At 41.5% G+C, this 26,552-nt stretch overlaps 1 protein-coding gene across 1 annotated transcript; it reads left to right on the top strand.

The window, feature by feature from the left end:
• The first annotated feature begins 2,617 nt into the window (after positions 1-2,617).
• On the top strand, positions 2,618-26,552 carry GPR128 (G protein-coupled receptor 128). Its single transcript, XM_009891654.1, has 16 exons — positions 2,618-2,726; positions 5,876-5,983; positions 8,785-8,916; positions 9,705-9,814; positions 12,218-12,373; positions 13,144-13,235; positions 13,552-13,670; positions 13,753-13,866; positions 15,813-15,973; positions 17,410-17,559; positions 18,856-18,968; positions 20,761-21,125; positions 22,726-22,807; positions 23,812-23,973; positions 24,974-25,130; positions 26,328-26,552. The coding sequence occupies exons 1-16, from the start codon at positions 2,618-2,620 to the stop codon at positions 26,550-26,552; spliced, it is 2,355 nt and encodes a 784-aa protein (XP_009889956.1).

Genomic DNA, 26,552 nt, shown 5'->3' on the forward strand with positions numbered 1-26,552 from the left:
TGGAGCTGTGCCACCCAGCCTCCACCCCTGGATGCTCTCACCGAGCAAAGGAGGCACCGCAGCTGCCCTGAGCCACAGGGCCCCGTTTCTGCCCCTCTGATGAAGAACGCCTGCCAGTGCCTGGGCAGCCCCTTTCAGGGGGCGGGGGGGATTTGCAGTTTAGCATTTTATTAAGTTAAAAGGCTCAAACATGCCCTCTGTGCCAAGCAGAGGGCTGTTTCCTCCTTCCCTCTGGCTCCCTGCCACCCGTTGGCTGCATGCCATGGCCCCCATACCCTCCTCCTGTTCCCAGCACCAAGGATCTTTTCCCTTCTCTGTTTTCCATGCTAATGAGAATAACATGGAGAGGGAAAAATCTAGGATGAGAGACAACCTCGTAACGCAACAGCTACAGCAGGCAGACAGGCAGATCCCCAGCCGGACAGAGATGCCCCTGACAGCCAGCAAACAGCCCTGTCCCGCCTGGAGGTTTGTCGCAGTACCAGCCACTGCAGATTGTTAAGACATTTTGATGTCTGAAGAAGCGTATTAACAATTCCGGAACTCCCGTTTGTAAATGTAATCTTAATTATTTCAGTATTTCCTCAGTCTTTCCTACCTCCTTAGGTCCTTTCTGCAGTATAGAGGATAGCATGTACAGATGTGCTTTATCAGACTCACCATTTTCTTGATAAGAGGAAAAAGCATCTTAATAACCTGTAATGCGTTAAAGAAGCAGTAGTATCTGGTAGTATCGGTAGCAGTATCAGTAGTATCTAGTGGCTAGATCATTGGGCCACATCCCAAGAGACCTGAGCCCTTTTTTTGACTGGATTTCTGTACATCCTTGGCATATCACATCAGGTTTTTGAGCCGTTTCTAAAGTTGAGATGGAAATGCTTCGGTAATTAAAAAAGCCAGGCAAAACTCCTTTCCTCACTAATGAAGAGCACCATGTAAAGCAAGGTGCTGTTCCTACTCACACGCAGGGGATTCATCCACTGATCACTGATGATAAAAAAGATGGTGTTTATTCCAATTAGTTCTTTAAATATCTCTGTTTGCTTCTTCATTTTGACTGTGATATTCATCTCTCAGCTTTTAATTTGTCTGTGGGAGACACACTAGCATGCAAAAGAAGGTGCTGGTTCTGGCAATTCTGGTGCTGTAACTTGTCTTTCCACTTCACATTTTACTTATGCCTGTTACCTATTTTCTTTTTCTTCCCCTGTCCTCATTCCTTTCTGGATGAACCAGATGTCCTGGGAATCTGTAGACACAGCTTTTATTCCCAGCTGTGCCAGTGCCTGCTGAGTGACCGTATTTCATGGTGGATGTGCACAGAGGGTATGCAACAAGGCTCTGCAGGGCCTGTCCAAATTATGTAGTATGGAAATGCCATTTACTCTCCTGAAAGTGTGTGCCAAGTGCCTGATCTAGGCCAGTCCTAATACAGTCAGCATTTCCACCTCCTCTCAGCACAAGAGCAACATTGCTACAGAGGGAGGAATCTTCTTCTCACCCTTCCACAGCCTTCTCCCTGGGTCCTGCCTGGCCTCCCCGATGCAGAGCCCAGCGGTTATGGCTGTGTGAGCAAACAAAAGGAGGCCACACAGCAGGACATTAGTCCTCAGGTGCTAGCATGCTGCCTGGCACAGTTTTGGCCTACACCAGCCAGCATCCCCCAGACCACGGGCAGGTCTGGTTTGAGGACCAGAGTCAGTTCCCAGTAGACAATATATGCATGCACACACATACCATAGGATCATAGAATGGTTTAGGTTGGAAGGGACCTTGAAGATCATCGAGTTCCACCCCCCCTGCCATGGGCAGGGACACCTCCCACTAGACCAGGTTGCTCAAAGCCCCATCCAGCCTGGCCTTGAACACTTCCAGGGATGGGGCATCCACTGCTTCTCTGGGCAACCTGTTCTAGTGCCTCACCACCTTCAAAGTGAAAAATGTCTTCCTAATACCTAATCTAAATCTACCTTCTTCCAGCTTGAAGCCATTCCTTCTCGTCCTGTCCTGTCACTACCTGCCCTTGTAAAATGTTCTTCCCCCACTCTCCTGTAGGCCCCCTTTAGGTACTGGAAGGCCGCTATAAGGTCTCCCTGTAGCCTTCTCCAGGCTGAACAACTCCAACTCTCTCAGCCTGTCCTCATAGGAGAGGTGCTCCAGCCCTCGGATCATCTTTGTGGCCCTCCTCTGGACCTGCTCCAACAGGTCCACGTCTTTCCTGTGTCGGGGGCTCCAGAGCTGGAAGGCATCCCATATATATACACATATATATGTGGATGCCTTGCTTGGAGAGAAGAGAGTTTCACTGGGCCATGAACTCAAATAACAGGCCTTAGCCCCTATCAGCATAAATGTAGCTGAGTGCCTGAGCTGGGCCATTCTCTTATAGCAATTAGAAGACATGACATTTAATGCCTTGGTAAGTGAAATGTGTTATCTTGTGGAAAATGATAGAAATAACGGTGTGCTACTTCTCACTCAAACTTTTTTTTTTTTTTTAAGTGGAACAGAAAAGGTTAAAGTTCTATCAGTAGACAAGTAGTTAATGATTTATCCATCACAGGCTTATGAATGTATAATACCATTTTATAGCAGAGCAGACAGTCTGCAGCACAACATGTCTTCACTCCAGTGGGACAGAATATTTGTTGGAATTACTTGTTTTGTAGTGACCGTGACCCTTTGGGCACTGTGTGTTTGGCAGCTTGTCCTCAGGTTTGAAACAGGTAAGAAATATAATTCTACCCCATTTGAGCTCTATTTGAGATCACTGCATTCTTTTTCCTTTCCTTAAGTATTTAAACATGATTGCTGATAAAGATTATTACATCCATGCTGTATGCTTCTTAGATGGATACATTTTTCTTCTTACACTGATGTTTAAAGAAGTACCCCCACCTTTGCATTCTGCTGTAAAACAGAATAGGACAGCAAACAATCTCTGGCATATATTCCTTGTAACATGTTTACACTGTACCTGATTCCTCTGATAGAACTTTGAGAAATGTCTTGAAATTTTCTCGCTCTTCCAGTAGAAATCTGATTTATTTTTCAAAAGACAAAAATAAACCTCTAGCTAGTCTAGCGCTTTGTTTGACTTGATGGAGCTAAATCCAGAGGAGAAGGGAGTTAACTCTCAGTGCAGCTTGGGGACACCTCTGCATATGCCTATGATTTACACAACTGCGGGCAAATGAACTGCTAGGAACTGGATTTAAACTGCAGCTGCTTCAGGGATGGAGAATACCTCCATGCCCATCTGATGCATTGCTTGTTGTGCGTAGTTGTAGTGTTTCTTCTTTAACCAAACTTTAACCGTAAGTATTAGTATTAACCGCTCCCACGATTTTTGATTAAGAAAAACCCAACAGTTCATGATGACGTAGTATTGTGCAAGGATCTTTTCGTTTTAGTTTAAAAATATATGCAGTCAAAATCAATGTGAGTCTTGAGATGATTAATGCTGCAAAACTTAAAAGCCAAAGACAAATAAAATAAAGATGTTTTCTGATCCTTAAACCAAAACCAGAAGAACCCCATGATTTCAAGTCAATGCCACAATTACTGGAGCCTGATGAGTGGTACTGCGTGTGGGGTAGACATAACTGCATTAGTCAGTTCAGGAATTTGTATTTGTGAAAGACACAGATTTCCCTCTACAAAAAAAAAAAAAAAAAAAAAAAAGCTTTACAACGGTACCTGAGACCTTGAACAGTAGTCTAAGAAAGGTTACCAGGAAGCACTAAACAGGGACACAGTTTCGACTAACATTAGCAGTTCCCACAAGCGTCACGTTGTTGTTACAGAAGGACTCTTTTCGGAAGACAAAGGTAGGGCGCTGTTTGCTGGCACCTGCTCTTTGCCACATGTGCTGCATGGCAGTTGTGTCTACCTCCAGGGCTAAACGCTGGACTTTTTACCCCACAGCTTTGTGCTTTTCTGTTTTACAGCCTTCAAAGGAGTGTCAGCCCTATCTTTTCACCTTTCTCTTTCCTTACACTCCTTTTGCCCCGGCTGCTCCCCTGCCCCGCTCCTCGGCAGGCAGCCCAGGGGCTGTGCATTTGCAGGGTGGCGCCGCTGCCTCCCTGATTTCGTGATCCTCTGCGCCAGATGACCCTGCTCTGTCACCTTCTGCCTGGCTGCTTTGGGAACGTGTTTGAGCAAGACAAAGGAGCTGTGCTGCAGGTTCCCCAGCATTTTGTGGGTTCTCAGGCCCTCAGCCAAAAGCAAGTGGCTGAGCCCCGGCATCATTCCTCTGCCACACCTCCCCATGTGCCACATGCATGTGCCTGGCAGGTGAGCCAGTGCTGCTGGGCAATGGGGCAACAGCTGCCCAACCAGGCACCCACCTCACCCAGATATAGCCGTTCTCCGCAGCTGCTTAGCTTGGGCCACCCGGATCTCAATTGCTGGAGGAGTTTTCCTTTCCTTTCTGTAAGATTTCCAACGGAGAGACAATGTGTTTTGAAAAGCTGATGGCCAGCGGAGACATTACCTAGAGACACATAGATGTTATTCCACTATCATCATAGACATCTGGCTGTAACATAGCTAAGACAGCCTGAAACACAAATGCTAAATAGCAACAACATGAGCAAGAGCCAAGCGATGCGTGCCAAGAACAGAATTACCCCCGCCACGTGGCACATCCCCTATAGTTTGCAATAATCTCCTAGATATATGAATCCCATTAAAGTGTAAGAAGTTAGTCAATCTTTTTAGTTCAGTGAGAACATTAGAAATATACAATAGCACATGTGTTCCTGACAGCACTGTTTACTTTTGAATTTTCTGGCTTTACTCTATTTGTCAGCGTGTCAAAACACAGGCACTACAATGTCCTCAGCTCCAATTTTCTGCATAGTTTCAAGGCACAGACTTCACCCAGTGCACAGGTGCAGTTTCCACCATGAACCTTGTGGAAAGGGATTCCAACTCCATCCCTCACCTAGGGACCAGGTGAGATTAACTGCAATGAAGCCTTGATCCATGGACATCCCCCAGGTCTTGGACCTATTTCTCAGAGCCTGAGGTCCATCAACCCCTTCCCTGTAGTAATTTCTGCTGCAGAATACCCCTTAGCCATTCAAGATTTGCCAATCACTTTTTTAAGAAACCTTAATGTTTTCAGAGCTTGCTGAACACAGCAAATACCATGGTATGTTCAGAAATTTCTAAGATCTGCAATTTCTCTGCTATTGCTTATACTGTGTTTATTTGTCCCCTGAAGCTGCAGCAGCCTGTGCAACAACTACTTCAAACAAAATCCCCTATTTCTGCTAAAAAACAGCATAAAAATCGCCACCTGTCCTGGGCTGTAGATAGAGGCTATGGCTGTGATCAGGGCATGGGTTTTTATCTGCTTTATCCTATAATGCCTGGCTTAAATCAGAGTATCTCTGTCTGATTCTTGGATGTGTGACTATCCATGTCCTCATTACTGTTCTGGGTCCCTCAGCACTGGGGATCTACGGCCCTGTTTTGCCTCCTTGCTCCTGTGAAATCCTGCAGAAGTAATTCGGGCTTTTCACAGGGTCAACAGCTTGAGCTTTTGGCAGCCTGGAGGCCCACACCATCACTCCTGCTTGTCCAGCAGCTCCACAGAACTGTTTCCACCTACATTATTGTGGGAATGCAAATTAATATTTGAAAGCTTTGACCTCATGTTCATGCCATTGGTTTTAGGGGTAAGAAGGGAACAGTGACAGAGTACCTGGGTGAGACTGTGGGTCACATATATTTTTCAGTTGAGTATTTTTTACCTGAAGTTTCAGATAAATCATGTTTGTCTCTTTCCTTCATCAAATCAGATAGATACGTGTTTTTACATATGTATTTAGGAATATATAAATCTCTTGATTCTTTATCTACACAGACACTACAGGACCCGTGGTACCTCCGTGCTTCTGCCTCAACGGTGGCGTCTGTCAGGATGGAGCCTGCGTGTGCCCAGAGGAGTGGGTGGGATCTGTTTGTGAGATAGGTCAGTACAAGAGAGGCAGCACGGGCAGTTGGTGTCATTTCTGGGAACCCCTCTGCTCTGGGACGCCCCTGATCTTCTCCCCCTGCCTGAGACCTGCTCAGCAGGGTTAGATCCACAAGCAGTGGTGTGGCTTTTTTTGCTAGGTGAGGCCATGTCCTTCACCCACTTCTGTTGCTCTTTCAAATGAGTAATATATCTGGGGAAGACATTACAGGTTTCAACTGTCTGTGGCCTGTTTCTAGCCAATTTGGCCTTTGTTTGAATTCCTCGGTTTGAAGATCACAGGGATGCAAAAATCTGATTCAGACCTCAATGGCCAGTATTGCCGTGTCTGGATCTGCCAGTATTTAAGGAACACCTCCCAGCTCCGCACCCTGCAGGACAATGCCTGTCCGCAGCTCCTGCTGCCCCTGGCACTGGTTTTGGATGAGTCAAATTTCCTACCCCTGGCATAGCACTGGCCTGGTTGACTCCCATTTGAGTCCCCTCTGCCACAGAACGGCATTTTTGCACCTCTGTAACTGGAGTGGGTGCTCCCAGCCGATGCTGGGAGGGTGCCGGCTCACTGACTGGCAGCATCTCCAGATGGTAAGATCCCCAGCTCACACTTTCCAAGCCAACCACCCACACTGGGGCCACTGTGACACACGGATATGCCATCATGTGTCAGCTGTGCCTTTGTCAAATGAACACACGTTTGGTCAGAAGGACGTCAAAACATCTGCTGCTCATCCAGGAAAATATTGTTGGTGAAGACTCACTCCTAGGTAGATGGGAACTTCAGGTCTCCCGTGTCATTTGCCTTCTGTCAGGATGGGTAGCACATCCAACAGACAATGACAGATTGGATGGGTTCATGATGGATTGGAACATATGGGCAAAACACTTCAGAGAAGTTGGCTTAAATAAAATAATAGCGGATGGTATTTCAGCACAGGAAACAAACCATTATGATGACTCTGTAATTCCCTGTGTTCACTCCTCTGGTATTCTGTATTTGATTTGCTGTGAATTGCCTTAAAGAACAGATTTTAATAACTGTAGTTATTAAAATACATGAGGTAAGAATGTTTGGACAAGCATCTTTAATTTGAAATAATAACAAACATTATTGCATTTACAAAATCTGAATTTTACGCTGTTTTCCTGATGAACGTTTATAGTGCCCATCTTTCTGTTGTTCCATCTTCTTGGCAACTTTCACTTGCTGACCAGTTTCAACTAAATTCAATAGATGGTTACAGGTCTCAAAAGTCTTGAGATGCTATGAGTTTTGCACATATCACTAGTTGGTACAGAAGACCAACCCTGTAAACACCTCACTGAGAAAAAGGGCAATTATGCCAGCAGTGAGGAGGTGGGGGCCACATGGCCAGTCAGTCCAGTCTAGCCACTAAGACGCATGGCTCTAAACTACCTTTTATATTTGTCTCCTCTCCACCAGCTAACAAAATAAAGATGTGTATTTTATGTATTGGGAATCTAAAGATGTATGTAGGACACAGAGGTGGGGGGTGCTGAACCATGATGGAGCATAAAGAGTGTGGGAACATAGAGCTAAAGGAGTTAGGGAACCTGGAAAGAAGTGCAGCCGGGTGTTGAGTGTCTAGAGGAGGTGAATCTGGTTTATTGCCAGCAGGAGAGAGCAAGGCATATAAGGTAGACAATTTTTGTAAACCAATTACTTTTGTTCCAACGGTGATGGAAAATTTCCACTTGGCTCGCAGTTCATTCCTTTTGTACATTATGTGATGGTTACTTTCCTTCACAGATTACAACAAAGGGCCTGGTTTTCTTCCTACTTGTGGTTTGTTTGTTGTTTGTTTGTTTGTTTGTTTGTTTTAATTATGGAGCAATTCTCCTGAAGTAAGAGTATTTGCAATAATTTGAGATTTGCATCAGTGGGGGAAAAAGCACCAAAAAATTTTATTTCAGATGGACTCTCTTTTGTAAGTCCAAAACCAAGTAGTATAGGTATGTGTATAAACCAGCCCAAAACACTTTCAAATCAAGGCTTGATTAACTAGAAAGATAAAAAATAAAGCTTGAATAGGTACTCATGTATGAATGCATAAGTATTCATGCATGAATGTAGTAACTTATTCCTGGCTTTCATCTGTCAGAAGGAAGGCAGGATCACCTCAAAGGTATTCAAACCCATGGGTCTAGACAGGACTCGTTCAAGACTGCTGAAAGACCTGGCCGATGTCACTGTGGGGCTGCTATCTGTCACCTGTGGTGATCAAGGGAGGCCACAGAGAACTGAAAAAAGGCCAACATTATGCCCACCATTAAGAAAGGCAAGAAGGAGGACTTCTTCTTATAGGGACTTATAGGGCTTCTTATAGGGGAACCATAAACCCGTCAGGCTCACCTCAAGCCCTAGAAGTATTATGGAGCATGTCCTCTTGAAGTCTGTTTCCATGGATGTGAAAGACAAGAAGATAATCAGGAACAGACAGCATGGGTTTACAAAGGACAAATCATGTCAGATCAACCTGACTGCCTTCTGTATGAAATAACTGTCTATGCAGACAACAGAAGAGCAACAGACATAATAAGTAATGTACCTTGATTTTAGAGACGGCTTTGACACCATCTCCCTTAGCATTCTTGTTTGGTAGGTGAAGATGTACGGGTTGGGTGAACGAACCATTAGCTGACTTGAGAATTAACTTAACAGCCAAGCTGAAAGGGTAGCGATCTGTGACTTGACAGGAATATTGTAAAAGTGAAAACTGGTCCTTGAACTAAAAATATTTGATCTTGATATATGGTTGTTTTTTTTTCCTTCTGTGCAGTTAATTTCTGTGAAGCCAGTACTTACACAGTGAACATTTCTGAAGGCATTACAAAAACCCTTACTTTTGAATGGATTATAGTGGGTAAATATGGCAACTCCAAAGAAAAATGTGAACCTGATACTGTGAATGGTATGTTCTTCTTTCCTTTCACTTCTACTTCCCAAAAGTAAATGTAAGCTTTGTGAAAGATGTCAGATTATTAGACCAGATGAGAAGTTGGTGTTTGAAGCACGAACAGCATAACTCAGGCAGAAGGAGAGCAAACCTTTCCACACAGCTTTCTACCCCAAATACAGAGAATTTAAGGTACGCACGCTGAGTCATATCCGTGCCTGTCTGGAACTGGGCTGAGAGTCAGTTAATATCTGTCCCTGAATCGCCTTTCAATAGAAAAACAACCTATTTATATCCTAATATTTAGCATCAGGATTCAGGACGCTTTCCATCAACGGTGGTTCCATGAACCGTCTCAGCTTTCAGAGACCTTGTAGAGGAGTAAGTGTTGCGTGGCTGCTCCATGTGCACTTTGCATTTCTTTCACAACATACAAACTGTGTTTTTCAGGACATGATAAAAAGTCTTTCTGATAGCTCAGTGCTGATGCCTGTGCCTCCTGTTTAAGAGATGTGTTTCTGCAGCTCTAGTGTAACTAAACCTATCTGAATTTGGCATGAATAGTGTCAGCCACTCTGACAAGATGGTGTGTATGAGTATAAAACACGTTCTAAAAGAACAATAACTAATTAAATAACTGATGATCACTCGTAACACTGAAAGACAAATATTTTACACGCAAACAGAAAATAACACTGGATAGGGTGTCACACCCACAGTACAGTTTTAATTACCAATGAGGTCATGTGCATGTGAGTGAGTGCTTCTCTACTAAATGTGTATCTGCTTTTACAAAATTACAGGTAACACTTCAATAGCAATCCGGTTGTGCTCCAGAGAAGGGAGAATTCCTACTTTAGAGCCCCCCAAAATTCTGAATTGCAATGAAAATCTGGACTCCCTAGCATCACAGGTAATCTTAAATTACCATTTAAACAGTGTCTGAGATTTTGCAACATCCCGAGGAAAAAAAAAAAAAGTGATAGGAAATTGAGGCAGGAAATATATACGTGTTACCTTTCTTAAAACTTTACAGAAAGCAAAATGAATGACCAAAGCCTTTTCCAGTGGCATTCTTGGCACGTGCCTGCTTTGCAAATGGCCTGAATTTCCAATGGTGATGACTTTATTTTCCTTGTTTTTTCCTGAACACAGCATCCCATTTCATATTCCTTAACTGGCCTGCAATTTCCTCAGTCAGGTCCCCAGTTTGCAGTAAACACCTCTGAACAGAGGTGATGCTGATCCAGGATAGTAAATCAGCGAGAAAGTGGAAGGTATTTGGAGAAGACTGGCATGAGGAAACGAAATGATGCTGACACTGACACGTTAGGAAAGATTAAAAGCAACGCCTTTCCGTTCAGTCCTGTGATCCACTGAACATGGACTGAACACTTCTGTCCCTCAAGAATTCAAATTCAAATTCTGTTGTATGAATGACAAACTCTTCCTGACAAAGTCCTTAAACCCCTAATCCTCGCTTTAAGGCTTAGCTCTGCCATATCTACAAAACACGGAGAGCTGAACATGACTAAGCACATTACAGACAGTGACTGCTTCGCTTCTTCCGCTTCTGCGCTTTGTTTCCTTATCACTAGTCCCAGTTGAAAATAAAAAAGAAACTAGCTACAGTACCTTTAAATAAGAGAAGTCCCTTTCGTCATGCATTTTTGTTTGCCTGTTGTACCTTCAAGCCAATGCTTTGCCTGCCTAGATCGTTTGATGGGAAACCCTTGAGATCAAGATTGTATTTTCCCTGTACATAGCCTCCACTAAATGGTTCAAATGTCAAATTTTCTCTAAAGTAATACATAATATTAGTAGTAGCTATTTCTAATGCTAATAACCTACAACTTCAGCTTATTCTGCTGCCATCGGTAATTTGGGGGTTTGCTACGCGTTGTGATGTCGTGCTGCCATCTACTGAGCCTTGGGCAGCTCGGGGGGCAAGGGGGAAGGGGAGGCAATGGGAGGAGGAGGCGGTGATGCTAGTGATCCAGAGCCCGAGTTTAAAAGGATTTTGTCTCTTTTAAAGACAAATATTTACTTTGAACACAAGGTCATGCTAAAAGTCAGAAGTAAGGATAGTGAAAATAGGCGTTCACAATGTACTGTTTGTTCACGGTGCACATGCAAATCTTTTCAAGTTAAATAATACCATCTCCAGTGACTATAAATGCAAATTTCTTTCCTCCCTGTGCAACACTTTTTTTTCCTACCATTCCAATCTTTATAAACACTTCAGAGCTGCATGATTTAATTAATCTTCATTTTGACAGCTTCCCAACGTAAACAATTGGTGAATAATTCAGTTATTGAAGCTATTCACTTGAGCTATTCATTGACTGGATTAGAAAAGGGGTGGATGACTTGATACATTGTTTAGTTGGTCTCCATAGTTTACAAAGGAATTCTCCTGATGATTAGCAGATTTTCCATCTCTTTAAGTCTTATTGTTACCTAGCTATGCCTTCATATACAGCTAATGCCTCATCTTTTTTTTTTATGTTTAGACTCTTAAGATACTATAGTCATTTACACTCTACCCATTAAGTGCTTGCTGACTTAAACTGGACCCAACCAGTGCTTCTAGCAATTCTTATTAGCATCTCCAGCACCAGATATTTTTTTTTCTTTTTTCTACATTGATTCCAAGCTGCCACTATATATAATTTACTGAAGTGAGGATAATGTTCTCGGTGCAGGTTACGAGCACTGTGTTGAGAAGCACGATTATTCTGCATGACATTTCTCAAGTTCCTCTCATGGCTTTTCAAAAAATCCAGTTCTGGTTATTTAAGGAATAGTGAAAGGTGTACAGAAGTTTATAGGCTCAATGACCTCAAGACAAAGAGGAGGTCCTGCTGCTGTCTACAGATACCACAAGATGTGGAGAACGATGGCACAGGTTCTTCTTTGAGGTGTGCAGTTTTAGGATGAGCAGCAATGGAGACAAGTGGCAACACAGGAAATTCCAATTAGATAAGAGAAAATTTTTCCCCTTGACACTGGTCAAACACAAGTAGGTTTCTGAGGGAGGTTGTGGCTATTCAAAGTGAGCCCCTGAGCAGCCTGGTCTCAGCTGGCTCTGCTGGGATAGGGCACCTCCAGGTCTCCCTTTCAACCCAGGCTACTCCGTGAGTCCATGAAATGATCCCCTACGGAGAATTTGCGAACGCCAGGCACTTGACAGGAACAGAAACAATTTAGACCACCAATTACTTGTACATTTTGATTTTATGTGAGAATGTTATAAAAGTAGTGACTCTTTTTCCTTTTCTCATTTTCTTTCTGTTGAATGGCACTTTTCTAACAGGTTGAAACTGCAGACTCCAGCAATGTTTCAGCTATTGCAGGTAACACTCAAATCCTCACCTCCATGCCAGACCAACTGACCACACAGAACATCTCTGTTGCTGCGAACATCACAGTGCAGATTCTGAAAAAGCCAAATGTTTCAGAAGACTCTCAGGTGAGACTTATTAAGACTAAAATAGACTTTTATGGCTTAATAATTGGGATATCAACCCTGTCCCCACTCTACCAGCAGAAGGAACACTCTCCTTCCTCTTATAGTTCCACAACCAAATGCATTAGGACAAGAGGTAACGGGCACAAACTTGAACATAGGGAGTTCCATCTAAACATGAAGAGGAACTTCTTTGAGGGTGGCAGAGCACTGGAAGAGGCTGCCCAGAGAGATGGTGGAGTCTCCTTCTCTGGAGATATTGAAAACCCGCCTGGATGCGTTCCTGACCAACCTCCTCTAGGTAGACCTTTGTCCAGACCCCTTGGGCAGGGGGATTGGACTACATGATCTCTGAAGGTCCTTTCCAACCCCTACCATTGTGTGATTCATTTTGCCATTTAGCAGTTATTTAAGTGGTCTTGAGCGCAAACTTGTGGGACCGCTGCTGGGTCAATTCTCAGAGCTGAGTGTAAATTTGTTTCTTATCAGCAGTTTAGACTTGCATATATCTGAAATTCTTATGCAAGCATCATTTGATGTTTAAGTTAATCATTTAATCCTTACTGTCAAAATTAATATAAGTGTGGTACTTATGAACACATTGGTGCAAAGTTTGTGTTTTCTCAAGTGGCATCCTGGGCTTTGTTCACTCTGTTGTTTGTACTTTCAAGCAATGCTTCTTAAGTGTTCTTACTTTGCCTATCCACTATGTAGCACGTGGGGTGATTTATTTTAGCTGCATTTTAATGTGCCTTTTTTTCTGCTTGTCTCAGGCATCTGTGGCAGTAATGGCTACAGTGAGTCAACTCTTGGATGCCAATGAAACAGAATTCAATGACAACAATCTTATCAATGTTACAACAAGGTAACACTAGCTTTTGCCATTTTTTTAAGGTACGGTAAACTGCATTTCCCTTCTGTTTCAGGATGAAAGAGGTTCATGGACAAGTCAAAACATTTTTAGTGTTCAACTCCAATATGCATTTTCATTGATTCCGTAGATTTATACCAACATAAACAATTTTGGTTGGATTTTTCTGCTTTGGAGAAAGGATGAGGATAGGGAATGAAGAGCTGTTCCCGCTGGAAAACCAAATCAGAGATGAAGCTCAGAAACTGAACCTGTAGCCGTATACTAACAAGTAATGGTAACTTTTATCCCACTCATTATCTCAATACAGCCTCACGAAAGCAATGGAGGAATTTTCTTTAACTGGCAATATCTCACAGCCCAATGTTGCAATCCAGGCTGCTCCACTGAAATTAAGCTCCTCTACAATTCTGTTTTCGGCACAGAGAGGTAAGTCTGTGTGTGTTGTTGGATTTACCTGGACAAGGCGGTATGGTATAAATCCCAACACATCCACTGCTATTTTTTGCAGTTACAGCACTGGAATATTATCAGTCAACAAAACTAGAAATACAGGAAAATGTCTCTGGGCTTATTCGTGACCTCAGTACTGAAGTTCAGATACTGTTCAACATTATAAATAACAGTAAGTTCTTTCTCCTACTGAAAATTGCACCTTGGAAATTTTTGAATGAATGTTCACTAAAAATCTCCCTTGGAAAAAAAATCTCTTAGCCAACATAAATAATTACATGTTGGTTTTCATGCATGCTTATTCCATAAATTGGTACGAGAAATGCACTTATCAAATGAGCTGGATAATCTTATTTACAGATTAATGCACATGTACAGGTAACAGCCAGAATGCTTTTGGTGTTTGGGACTTTTTCATTTGTGTTGTTTTCTAAAATTGAGAATGCACTGTAACTTTGACCATAACTCTACAGATATCAAGATCAAGAGCTAGTACATACATACCTTGCCTGAAATCCAAAGACATCAACCGTTTCAACTAAAATTACTACTACTGTCACGTGTCAGCCAAGACATACACATCCTCACACCTACATATTGGGACAGTCTTTAATGGCATGGTCACAGGAGATTTTTCCAGATGTCCATTACTTACACTCTGCAGTGCTTGAAGGATAAATTGATGTCACCCAGGAGAAAAACCAAACCAAACCAAACCAAACCAAACCAAACCAAACCAAACCAAACCAAACCAAACCAAACCAAAGCAACTTATAGTTCCTCTGCTTCACTTGCTGAAGAAGCTGATGGGTGTGAGGGAGCTGAGCTTTGGACATGTGCATTTTTATGACATGCTAAAAATCACAAGAGTTACAGACCGGACACCTGAAACCAGCAGACATGTCCTCAGTCTCTCTGTATAGTAACAGCAACACTAAGAGATCACAGCACAAAAGTATAATGAAGGTGAAGTTTGTGGAGCACTTAGACATCATAATGCTGAACATCATTCAGATACAAGCCCACAGGGAAATGAATAATTCAGTCCTCTCACCAGGGTTAGAAAAGACTCGGAGAGATAAATCAGGTACCCCCACACCCCCAGCAATGGCAATAAAAACCCCACTGAAGAGCTCATTAACTGGTCACTCTCCTTTCTGTTCCCTGTTTCAGAAAACAATCCTGTGGAAAAACAGTGTGATCATGTAATTAAAGCCTTTATCATAATGCCTGTATATCATAACATTTCCCTCAAGAGAGCTAGACTGAATTCACAGCTTGTCTTAAAAAAAGATAGATGTCTTCAATATTAAATGCACAATTGTACATTTTGTACATATAAAGTTACATTAGTGTCTTGATCAAATAAGAGAGAGATCAAACGAGTCTCTCGATCTTAAATAAAAAGTATAAAATCAAGAACAAAATCTATTATATAAACCTGGATTTTTGCTTTCTCACTTAAGCAGCAATTAAAACTAGTGATTTAAATAATTTAGATGAAATGTCTCTAACTTGGTAGAAGAGTGCAAAAGAAACAGAGTCCAAAATTTGGATCTGAAGGCAAAAGTCCAGCCAATCTCTTTTATCCTCTGACTTCCTACTGGTTGTAAATGTCCCTGGGGTTACTTTTTCTTATTTAATGTTATTAAAAGCCTATCCATTTAAATTGCGATTTAGGATTTTATTTATATATAGTTGTGGAAGCTCCATCCCTGGACATGCTCAAGGCCAGGCTGGATGGAGCTTAGAGCAACTTGGTCTGGTGGCAGGTGTTCCTGCCTATGGCAGGGGGGTTGGAACTCAATGATCTTCAAGGTCCCTTCCAACCTAAACCATTCTATGATTCTATGATTTTCCTTATTACCAGTATTTTTCCCCAGAAATGACATTAAGATAATAACTATTTTCACATTCCAACTCAGCAAAAATTGAAGATGACTCTCTTGAGATTCATGGAAAGAGAAGCTCTTCTCTACTTTTTAAATGGATTCTAAATAAATATCTAATCAAAAATCTGCTGTAAATGCTGGATGTGTGAAACAGCATAGTGTAGGCTTCTTCAAAGGCACCAGCTTCTCTGGTATCTGCTATCCATCCCTACTTATCTGTTTAAAGGGTCAGCAGACAATGGAAGAGTTGGCTTTGTCCTGTACCAAAATGACAAACTCTTCCAGTCAAGGATTTATCGGAGTCGCAGTACTTTCTCTAAACAAATCGTTTCTGGCAACATTTATGGTGGAAGAACCAGCGGTGTTGAAATAGCCTTCAATCCCAGGGTAAGTCTCTGTAAGAAATGCCATGTTCAGTTTGAACCAGAGGCTGCCCTTGCCCTACTACCTGTCTTCAGGCCTTAGGGAGACTCAAGCAGAGAGCGTTTTTTTGGCATACTGCCTTGACTTCTGGCAATAAACAGTTGAGAAAGTTTGTGGGATGTGTAGGTGATATAAGAGAAGGGTATTTAGATAATGTGGCATAGAAAATATTTTTCACCTTTTGTATTTAACACCTGATGTTATTAACTCAGTACTGCTAAACTAGGATGTTGGCAAGCAAAACTGCATTCCATAAAAAGTTATAGGTATACCAGAGTGCTTTTGCCCTAGGGTAGATTAGTCCTAAATCAAGAACGAAAAAAGCTAGGTCCCTGGAGGACAACTTTTCTTTCCGTAAGACTGTCAAAATTTTTTGAAAACAAGAAAAAGTCATCATGACTGGCATAGCCCAATATACCTACCAGCGTGGGCAGTCATCATTTCTCATACTATCTGCTTCCAGTTAAAATCATTGTCTGTTTTGTTTTGACTTCCTCCCCAGGAACTGATTGCAGGTGTTACTGCTTTCTTGCAGGAAATGCTCTATGTGAGTTCCCATTTGCCCAGCTGAATCTGTAGACAATGTGTACTCATGTTTAGCATGGTTTCTCCAGAAAACCATAGTTGGCTGCTTCTTACAATATTAAACAAATGTTTTAAGCTCAAATATGGGCATATGATAGCTCAGTAATCATCATCATGGATCCATACAGCTAAGTGATCTGGGAAACGTGTCACTTCTAAGGAAATCCCTGAAACAAACTTATAATTGATTTTTTTACTCATCACTTTATTCCTCATTTTTAATTGAACTACCTAGTAGTGTGAATAGTTACTTTCACTACTTATTTGCACTTCAAGCTGCTCGTTGCTTATTAAAAAGTAGTTCTAATTGCAGCACCCTGCAGCAGTATGTTGTCTAAAAATGACTGCATGCAGTTTGACATATGACCGCACAAGCCCCGCTGTCCTGCAGAAGGGGAGGGAATGGTTCATGGCATTTATTGCTGTTCGCTTCCTGTTACAGTGTGGATTCAGCTCCAGTTGGCGCTAATGTAATAGTAGTAATATCTGAAAGCTGTTGTTTGGCTTACGCAGAATTTGTTTGGCAGTTGTTTAATGCCTAGTCAATGTGCATCTGACCTATAATTACCTGAATAATTCACGGAAATTGGTAATTTCATTGGCAATCTTGAGTGAGAAAGGCATACAAAGTAAGTTCAAAATGCCAAATTATGCTGTTACTGATATCATTCATAAGGTTTACCGGAAACCCTGTAAATCCCTTAGTAGCCGTCAGCTCCCCTTTCAGAGGATAACTGTCAGTACATGCCGTTTGCTGGTGCATATCTGTTTATGTTCCTGTAGCCACTTTTTCTCCTTGCAATCTCAATCCATAGTACAACACGTCCGAACTGCAGCTGCGTGACCATGCCTGTGTCTTTTGGGACTATACTGTCAACGACTGGAGCACCGCCGGCTGTGCAAAAGGGAGAGACCGGTTCTTGACATGCAGGTGTAATCACACCACTAATTTTGCTGTCCTGATGGTAGGGCATTGTCCTTTCTCGAATGGGAAGAGTTTGGGGTTTCTTTTGGTTTTTTTTTCCGGTTGTTCCCAACTGTTAAGACCAGCTTGCCAATGTAAGGGAGTAGGAGAGCTGATCTAGAAGGCACAGGAGTTTAAGATGTCCCCAGGTACTCGTTTCTGTGGCAGAGCTGGCAAACGGGGACGCATGAGTTGTCCCCAGGCTGCTGGAAAGCCAAACATATTGGCAAGTCCTGGCTTCCTCTGGCAGGAATGGTGGCCGTGCCCACCTACCAGCGGCAGGGAAGGGCTGGCACAACGCATCGCCTTTGCTCAGCTGCGGGAGCCTCCAGCTCTGCACCTCCATTGCTGCCACTGGTTGTTAAATGAGTGTGTGACTAAAGCCTAAAGTGCCCCAAGATGAAGAGTGGAGTGGCTTGGCATCTGGGCTGGCTGTGGCGCTGCCTTGTGCTGGCTAAATAAAGTATTTAGCATTAGCTACTTCCTTTGCTTATACATTTACAAAGAGCAATCGCTCTGTAAATATTAAGCCTCCTACCATTAAGTTTTATATATTGCCCTCTTGTACTAACAAGACTATTTAGGAATGACTGACTGCTTCTGACGTTTGTCATTCTTTCAGTATTTGTTTCAGCTTCTCTAAACAAAACGCTCCCTGGGTAAAATCATATATCTGGTCACTGACTCCAGCAGTGCCAGAATTTCAGAGTTTCTTTCTACTCTGTCTTCATAGAACAGCATTTCCATGTTTGTAATATTTACTTGTTTCTGTACTTCCCTTTATCTTACACATGTCCTTATTGCACAAAATGAGTATATTCTAGAGAAGATTCCCATCCTTTTATGTAACGACAACAGTATTTTCTGTTTCACTGAAGACATGTACCTGCTTCTTTATTGTCACTATGCAAACAAAGACCGCTTTTGATTTGTAATTCTTTGTAACATCTTATCTTAGACCTTATCCTCAGATGCCAAAATTCAGAATGCACACCAGTACAAGAAGCTAAACCTACTTTTTCCAGTCTCTGTCACCTTGCATTTTTCTATGAATAATTTTATCTCTTATTTTGCTAAATATTTGATTGACATTGTTAAGTCTCTTTCTGGAGTTCTTCACAAGCTTCTCTAGTTTTGAGGCCTAGAATAATTCTGTGTGATCTGAAAATTTTGGCAGTGGCTAGCAACAGCCGTAATTCTACTAAAACATTTTTGTTTCTGTGTGCAACTGGAAACACAAATTTTAGAAAGAAATTTATCTCTTCTCATCTTATAACTGATACAATTTGTTTTCTAGGCCTTTCAGATCAAATATAAATATGCAAAGCCTTTGGAATATATTTCTTACATTGGTGTTGGATTGTCCGTGGCTGGACTGGTCATTACCATTTTGTTTCAAATATACACGAGGTAAGAGTTAAGATGTAAAACTGCAAGTATTTTATGCTAAGTGACGATATTTTGCTCTGTATATAGTTTGAGGAAAACAAAGAGAGTAACCACTTTAGAACATATTGCAATATTATTGACGAGCAAATAATATTAAAAAAAAAAGAGCTAATCACGTAGCACAGCTTGGGAAGTAAGTGTGGCTTACTGGTTAAAGTGAAGACACAAAGTGTCTCAGCCATGCCACTCACCTCGATGAAAATTTAGCCTTTCTGTTAATGTTAATCTTTAAATGTGAGGAAAGAGAGATAGAGATAGATAATTATTATTCAATAGAACCACCTTCAAAAACGTGAGCTTTGAAAAGAAATGATGTAACAGAGTATGGAAGAGCCCCGTATGGTAAAAGGCCAAGCCTTTTGTAGGGAACATTGGGCATGGCTGCTGAACAGAAAAAAATCTTTCCATCGCTTTGACAGGGCAGCTCACCAGCTATAAGATAACAAAGCAGGCAGCGTGCACTACTGAGGATAAGGTCAAGGGCTGACCCTTTTACCACAGGCTCCCACCACCATGTCTAATCGCTGGGTAATGTCCCAGAGTGACATTTGTCCCATCTACATGGGGTAAGGGCAGTCTGGCATTTCTGCTGCATTTTGTGTCCCCTGCTGCCTTGCTGATGTCTCTGCTGGCCAGGCAGCTGACAACTCAGACCCAGGGCTGTATTATTGCCACACTGGTACATGCTACACATTGAGGTGCTTCGTCCATTAGTCCCACTTAAAAATGTATAACAGTATTCCACCACCAGCATGACCTCCTTTTTATTTTCCTGTGTGCCCTGTACCCTGGTATTATAACGTCTAATCAGTTATCTTTCTTCTAACCAGTTACCAATATGCCTGTTATGTTGGTGTCTTCATTTAAGGCTAGTCATTTCAGCCCACTCTCTTATTGCTTAGACTTTTATCATTCATGTAGAAGCGTATATGTTGCTCCTCAGGTTCTCTTCTTGCTATCCTATTTAAATATTACTCTGCTTTCTGATGCCTATTTGATAGTTCTGTACTCTATGGCCTTCTGTTTATAAAACGTCTGTAGAGAACAGACGATTTCAAAGCACCATGATTATACAGCAATGTGGGTTATGTACACTGCCTGTGCTACAGTTTTATTGTGAGTGGCAATTCAAATACAATAGCAGCAAACTTCCTTGATGGATGTGCCCGTGATTAATGGTGTCATGTGATTCCCCCTTGAACAAGGAGCAAAGTCATGCCAACAGAGTTGTAGTTATTGTAGAGGAATGCATGTTTCTCTCCCTGCTTGCACTAATGTAGATTTGGAGCAAGTCCATCAAGGTCAATGTATTTAAGATTGTAGGAGTTCCCAGACTCTGCCTTTTAAACGACAGCATTTGGAAGTGAAGGTTTATTATTCTCTTGTACCTTGAAGACTGTTTAGAAATACTTGTCTTATGCTATTTCATCTCTTAATGCTAAAGACAAGGATTCTAAAAAGAGAAGAGTGGAAAAAAAAAATGCATCCCAACTGCTGTTGGAAAAGGCCCAGTGCTAAAAGGTGCTGGGTATTCTCTGTTGTAGTTGAAATCAGGCAAAACTGATGGATGTGGTAAGTTGTCTGAGAGTAATGATCGTGTAGAATTCCGCAAACAGGTTCTTGCTTTGTTTTCTCTCTGTATGAAAGACTGCATACTCTAGCTTGCCTTTAATATCAATGGAAATGAGGAAATATTTTACAATTTTTCTTATTTTGCTCTACTTTTTTCTCCTCAATGTATCCCTACCAATAGGAAAACTCGAAAGTTCTCTGTAACATGGATGTTAGTGAGTCTCTGTTTCTCCATGCTAATTTTTAACATCATCTTCATCTCTGGAATTGAAAACCAAAATGCCAGGAATCACAGCAGCAATGCCACCAGCTACTACCAGCAACGCCTTCCTTATGACACTGCCAGTAACACCTTGCTCACATCTGACATAGTAGATCCCCCCGCAGACTCCCGGTGCACGGCCGTGGCTGTCCTTCTGCACTATTTTTTGTTGGCGACATTTATGTGGACGGCACTCAATTGTGCACAGTTGTACTTACTGCTGCTTAGAGCCATGAAGCCCCTGCCTGGACACTTCCTCACAACCATGTCAGTAATCGGATGGGGTAAGATTTAAAGTCATATATATGACAACTCTTACCAAAGTATCGGTACATAGTACATTCAGGGAGAGTTGTAAAGATAGGAGATCAGTAGCGAGCAATTATAATCAGTGTGTCTCTGGTTTAGCGCAACGTGATTTAATAAATAATCTCTTGCTACTGCTCACACCACTGGTATAAACTGAGCTTGTTTTCATTGTCCTGACACAGCACTGAAACTGAGAGCTTGTTCATTGGCACAGCAACATAGGTCTGTTGTGCGCAGGAGACATTTTCACACTAATCAAGGCACAGCAATCAAGGCACTCAACAATCTCTTTCTTTCAACTAAGTAAAAAATCTTTCCGATATGGTGATTGCATATATGGGCTCAAATTCTTCATTTAGACACCTCTGAGATTCCTCATGACCTCAGCCAGAGCCTTGCATAAACCCAAAAGCAAGGAGTGACTGACATTATTTGTTATGTATTATTAAGAGCACATTCTGAAGTCAGTACAGTAGTTAGCAGCAACACTGCAAGCTAGAAGGGAACTACTCGGAGGACTGAAGAATGTAAACAGATGCCCACTAGGTAAAGTAAAAATCTCAGCCTCCTTCAAGAAACTCTTCTAATACAGTACAGGAATACCTGCCTTCTCCATGCTGTGTATTCAGCTTGTGTGGTGTGTTGTGTCTTGATGGCATCTACCAAGCAGTTTTAGATCCTGATTGTTTCATTATTATATTTTGCATTTGGGTGGAGGTAGTGGCAGTTCCTGTAAAGCCTTTAGAATTTGGACTGCATGTGCAAGCAAGAAAATGTTCAGCAAAAGCTGTCTGGCTGTGCCTCACTATGCTCTATGTATATTTGCATGATAGCACAGCATGAGGTTCTTCGCTGTGTCCTATGACTAGTTCCACATGTCCAAAATAGCACGACTCTGACTGACTTTTAGTAGTAGATCTTTTTAGATCTACTTTGAGAGCACAGCAAATACTCGACAGTCAGGAAGATCTCTATTAGGGCTGAAGGAGAGACAGACTTTACGATGCAAGTTTACTTCCTAAATAAAAACTTGTGGGGGAGGCTCCTTCCCATGAGCCGTGCTGCTTAGTGAACAGGTAGGCAGGAGAGACAGAAGACACGAAGCGAAGCACAAGCATTGAGGAGGCAAGCCCACACTGCCATGCTTCTCGGAGGGCAAAGTGACGCTCTGCACCAAGCTGGTATGAAATGTAACGGTCCTCGGTACAGAATTTTCTTAAATTACTTTCTCACTGCTGACAAAAGGGTAGAGGATTGTACAGCTGTGATGAGGGAGTCGGCTCCAACACAGGAAGGAGTTTGCTCTGTCACCATTGGCGTTGTCTCTGGAAGCTATGTTGAAGCTCTTTAACGGCAAAAATTAGCAGGTCATGGACATGAGCTGTCCTCAATAAAACAGCGCTCACAACCCTCAGTCCTACCTTTTCTCTAGGCTATGGAAAACCCTCTTAGCTTAGTGCAAGGCAGACGAAACAGAGCTCTTAAAATGTATGGATTTTAGGAAGCAAGAAGCTATTTGCATGGAAGGGCTATGTAACTGAACAATAAATTGCTAATGTCTCTCCTATTAATTAGGAATCCCTGCTGTGGTAGTTGCAATAACACTTGGAGCTACTTACAGAGAAGGAAAAGCTTTAAACTACCGTCAGGAAGAATTGTAAGTTTATGTATTATTACAACACTTGCTATGCCACACCTTTTGTGATGCCTTATTATTAATACAATTCCAGATTTATTGTTGGTATACTATTTTGTATATCTAAGCACTTAAAACAAAACTCTTCACTCAAGCTGAACATTCACTACAAGGAATTGCGGTTTCTCCTCACTAAGGATTTAGGGTACTGGATCCACATCTGCCTTGAATCCTCCTGCAAGATCCTCTGTGACTTTAAATGGAAGTCGTAGATACTCTTAGCATAACTGAAATTCAAGACCTTCATTTGAGTGCATAACTGCATTTCAGTACCTAACTTAATCCTGTCATTTATGTAAAATCTTTCTGGCCAGCCTAACCATATCCCTATTTACCCTATGGTTGTGGTATCAGTACTCATTTGAGTGCCCGCATACCAAAGCACGCTATCAGCCTTACAATGGACCTCTGTCGCTGTGGCTGATACAGAACAAAGGTAGACTTTTTTTCAGAAACGTAAACACAAACCCCCTTCCACATGGTGGCCATCTTATGATACTCATTTAGGGATTGTTGACTACTAACTTGTGATTATTTGGCAATGAAAAAAAAAAAAGAGGTAAAGATTATTGCAGAATAACCCTGTCCTCCTGAAGTTGCCCTTGTTTTTGTTTCAGCCTTTCTCCATTAGGTCTCCCCTATTGCTCTTTACCTCTACTCTAATATACACTCTAAAGATAAACTTGCCTATAGTGGCCAGATATTTATTTGGTTAGCTATATTGCACCTTATTATATTTCTCTATGCAGTTTGTCTGATGAATCATTTTGCATTCCCCAGAGAAAGAGAAGCATGATTGAAAGCCTTCAGTGCTCAAGGAACGGTTGCCTTTCAGAGATGGGTTAACAAGACTTAGGAAGCCCTATGAGGTGCTTCAGGATGAAAGGCGGAATATTGTTTTGTTTTGATATTCTGAATACTGTGTCTAACAAATCTTTTGAAATGGTCTCTCCTTGTATTAAAAGTTGCTGGCTTGCAGCACTGGATCAAAATCAGAATTTCAGTTTGCAAAAGCCCATGTTGTGGTCATTCCTCTTGCCAGTGGCACTCATACTCCTATTTAACATCATTGTCTTCATGAAGATCAGTGTCTCTGTGATATGGAAGAAGAACGAGAATTTGACAAGGTGAGATTGCACAGGAGTCCTCAGATCTTTCAGCAAATGTATTCCTTGGTCTCTCGTCACCAGCTCAGACTTTCTTGTCACAAGCTCAGACTTCTGACAAAATCCTTTGTTTTAAAGAAATGTACACTTAAAGCAGTCAGAAAATGAATTCCAGTGTTGCAATGGGTCAGACTTTGTTGAAGTGCATATCAATGAACGCTTTTCAAGCTTTTGCCACCATTTTTTTGGTTGCAGTGTCACTCAACTTGACTTCAATGAAGGGTATCCCCGATTTAAATGCATATAAGTGAGAGCTGGGTCCAGCCAAATGAGAATTTCTAATTTCTCAGGATATCTGGATAGCAGGCCAGTTCTCTAGCAGCTTTGAAGCAGATTTACTTGCTCGCTTTTACAGCAACACTCCATGTATTGTCACAGGCTGTGTGTCACAAACTCTGCAGTGCACATTGTATTACTTAAAAGGGGATTGCTTTAAGTTTTATTAATCCCACAGAACTGGTCTGCTCAACAAATCTTTGCACCATTTCTTCATTCCTTTTATGTACAATTTTCACAGTTGGAACAAACAAAGTACCTTACCTCTGACTCCCCTCAGGCTTGAGAGAAACTGAATATCCAAAATTCACTGTCAGCTTATTCTTATATTGAAAATTAAGCACGTTTGGGTTGAAGTTATAAGCTTTCTAAAAAGCTTATAATAGCTAACATGCTAATTTTCAATGCTTCTTGTTGCCTCGGTAAACTTCACTTTTTTGTTAAAGAGAGATAAATACAAGCTACATACTCCAAACACAGATTATTCTGATAAACTTGTTAGATTTCTTTTTCTGGATTTCTTCTCTGGATGATATGTCAAACAAATGTAGGGAGGTGTATGCTCTCAACTCACCTGAATAACATATCTTTGCAATATAGCCATGAATAAATAGAAAGTTTAAAGGTAAAAAGGTATTAAATGGTATAGAGAAATATTTAATCACTTTTGCATGTGTGTCTACAGGAATAAAAAGGATTCATTTATGAAAAAGATGATTGGCACTATCTCTATAGTGGTAGTGCTTGGAATCACGTGGACGATAGGCTACCTCATGTTAATAAGCCATGAAGAAACAAGTCTTGTTTTCAGCTACCTGTTCTGCATTTTGAATGCTACCCAGGTAATGTATTTAGCAATTCTGAGACTAATAATTGAGATAATGAAAAAAATATGTTGGATTTATTTATTTTATAGCTTTCTATAGCCTGGGAACTTGTTGGAAAGCAGGTGTAGGAATTCAGAATTTTTGTTCTGAAAGGGATGCTATCCTTTATGGTCTGTCACTCATAAAACTCTTCCCATTGTGCAAATGTGGGATTTTATTTCAAGGTCACCACTGAAAAGACCTTCCTATCGGAGTGGTTTGTTTCATACCAAATCACATATAAAATTATATTCAGAATGACTATTGGAAAAAAAGATCTGCATCAGCTGTGGGAAAGAGCCCCAGGGAAGTAACTAGAGCTTCATGGCTTCAGACCTTTCACAATGATCCTGGATAAGAGCCTACGGGAATGCACCTGCCTTTTTCCCCCATGGCCCTGCTGGATTCTCAGCTTTATATTCATACAGGGCATACAAAGAATTAAGTACTTGGAGTAATGAATCCTTTATTATCGCGCCACTGAGTATTTTCTACAAAACAGCTAATTGGAAATATGTGAAAATCCCCTCATCCCCAAACAGTACTATCAGTTTGAGCTACTGAAAACTGAGGGCCAGTACACCAGTGGGGGTCAGATCTGCAAACTCTCTGTGCAAAAAGTCCTGAGGTGATTATTACTGCACTGATGGATGGATTATACCCATGATTTAAAACTGAAACTATGAACAGGGAACAGAGATCCATTTATTTAAAACAATGAGCCTTTTGAATTTTTTTTTTTAAACCAGGATACTCCTGATTAGTCCTGGAAATGAGAATTTAGAAGAACAGGTATAGACATTTCGAAGTCCTGCTTCCCTCCATGTGTGTCTGACTGAAGTGCTGATAGGGCACACCAAGCCACATTTAATGCCTATGGCATGCTCAAGCAGGTTATACCTTCATCCTATTCAGCAGAGGGTAATAATACAATCCTGAGCCACACTAGCTAATCCATTACAATGTGCAAATGAGGCAACTATAGTTGCAAATCCATACTTACATGGAATAATTTTCCTATTGAAAGTACTTCTTGTATTTCAAGGTATTAATACCATTGTTAGTGGTTACCTACAATTATTTTGTGGTTGTTTTTCAAGTCAGATAATATTAACAAATCTTTTCTGGTTTTATAAGCAAAATATTAACTCCACACTTCCACTTACTTTACAGGGACTTCAGATTTGTATTCTGTATGCTTTCAGATCACCAATCTTCAAGAAAAAAGTTTCCGAAGTGTTTCTTGTTTTCTCAGTGCCAGAGGTACCACTGTATCTGCACTCAAAAATCTACCACGTTTCAAAATCAAAGCCTGCAAAACATTCACACGAAACTTTCAGATCAACCCAGACACTTTCAGAGAACATGTCTTTGTCTACCTTCCCTAACTCAAGTTAG

Source organism: Charadrius vociferus, unplaced genomic scaffold (assembly GCF_000708025.1).
Source record: "Charadrius vociferus isolate BGI_N301 unplaced genomic scaffold, ASM70802v2 scaffold329, whole genome shotgun sequence".
Classification (NCBI taxonomy): Eukaryota; Metazoa; Chordata; class Aves; order Charadriiformes; family Charadriidae; genus Charadrius; species Charadrius vociferus.

Bases quoted from the DNA above. Each gene is read 5' to 3' on its own strand.
- GPR128 (XM_009891654.1), top strand. From the start codon at position 2,618: ATGTCTTCACTCCAGTGGGACAGAATATTTGTTGGAATTACTTGTTTT. The intron at 12,374-13,143 runs GTGAGACTTATT...TGCTTGTCTCAG, and splicing joins ATGTTTCAGAAGACTCTCAG to GCATCTGTGGCAGTAATGGC. The intron at 13,867-15,812 runs GTAAGTTCTTTC...ATCTGTTTAAAG, and splicing joins GTTCAACATTATAAATAACA to GGTCAGCAGACAATGGAAGA.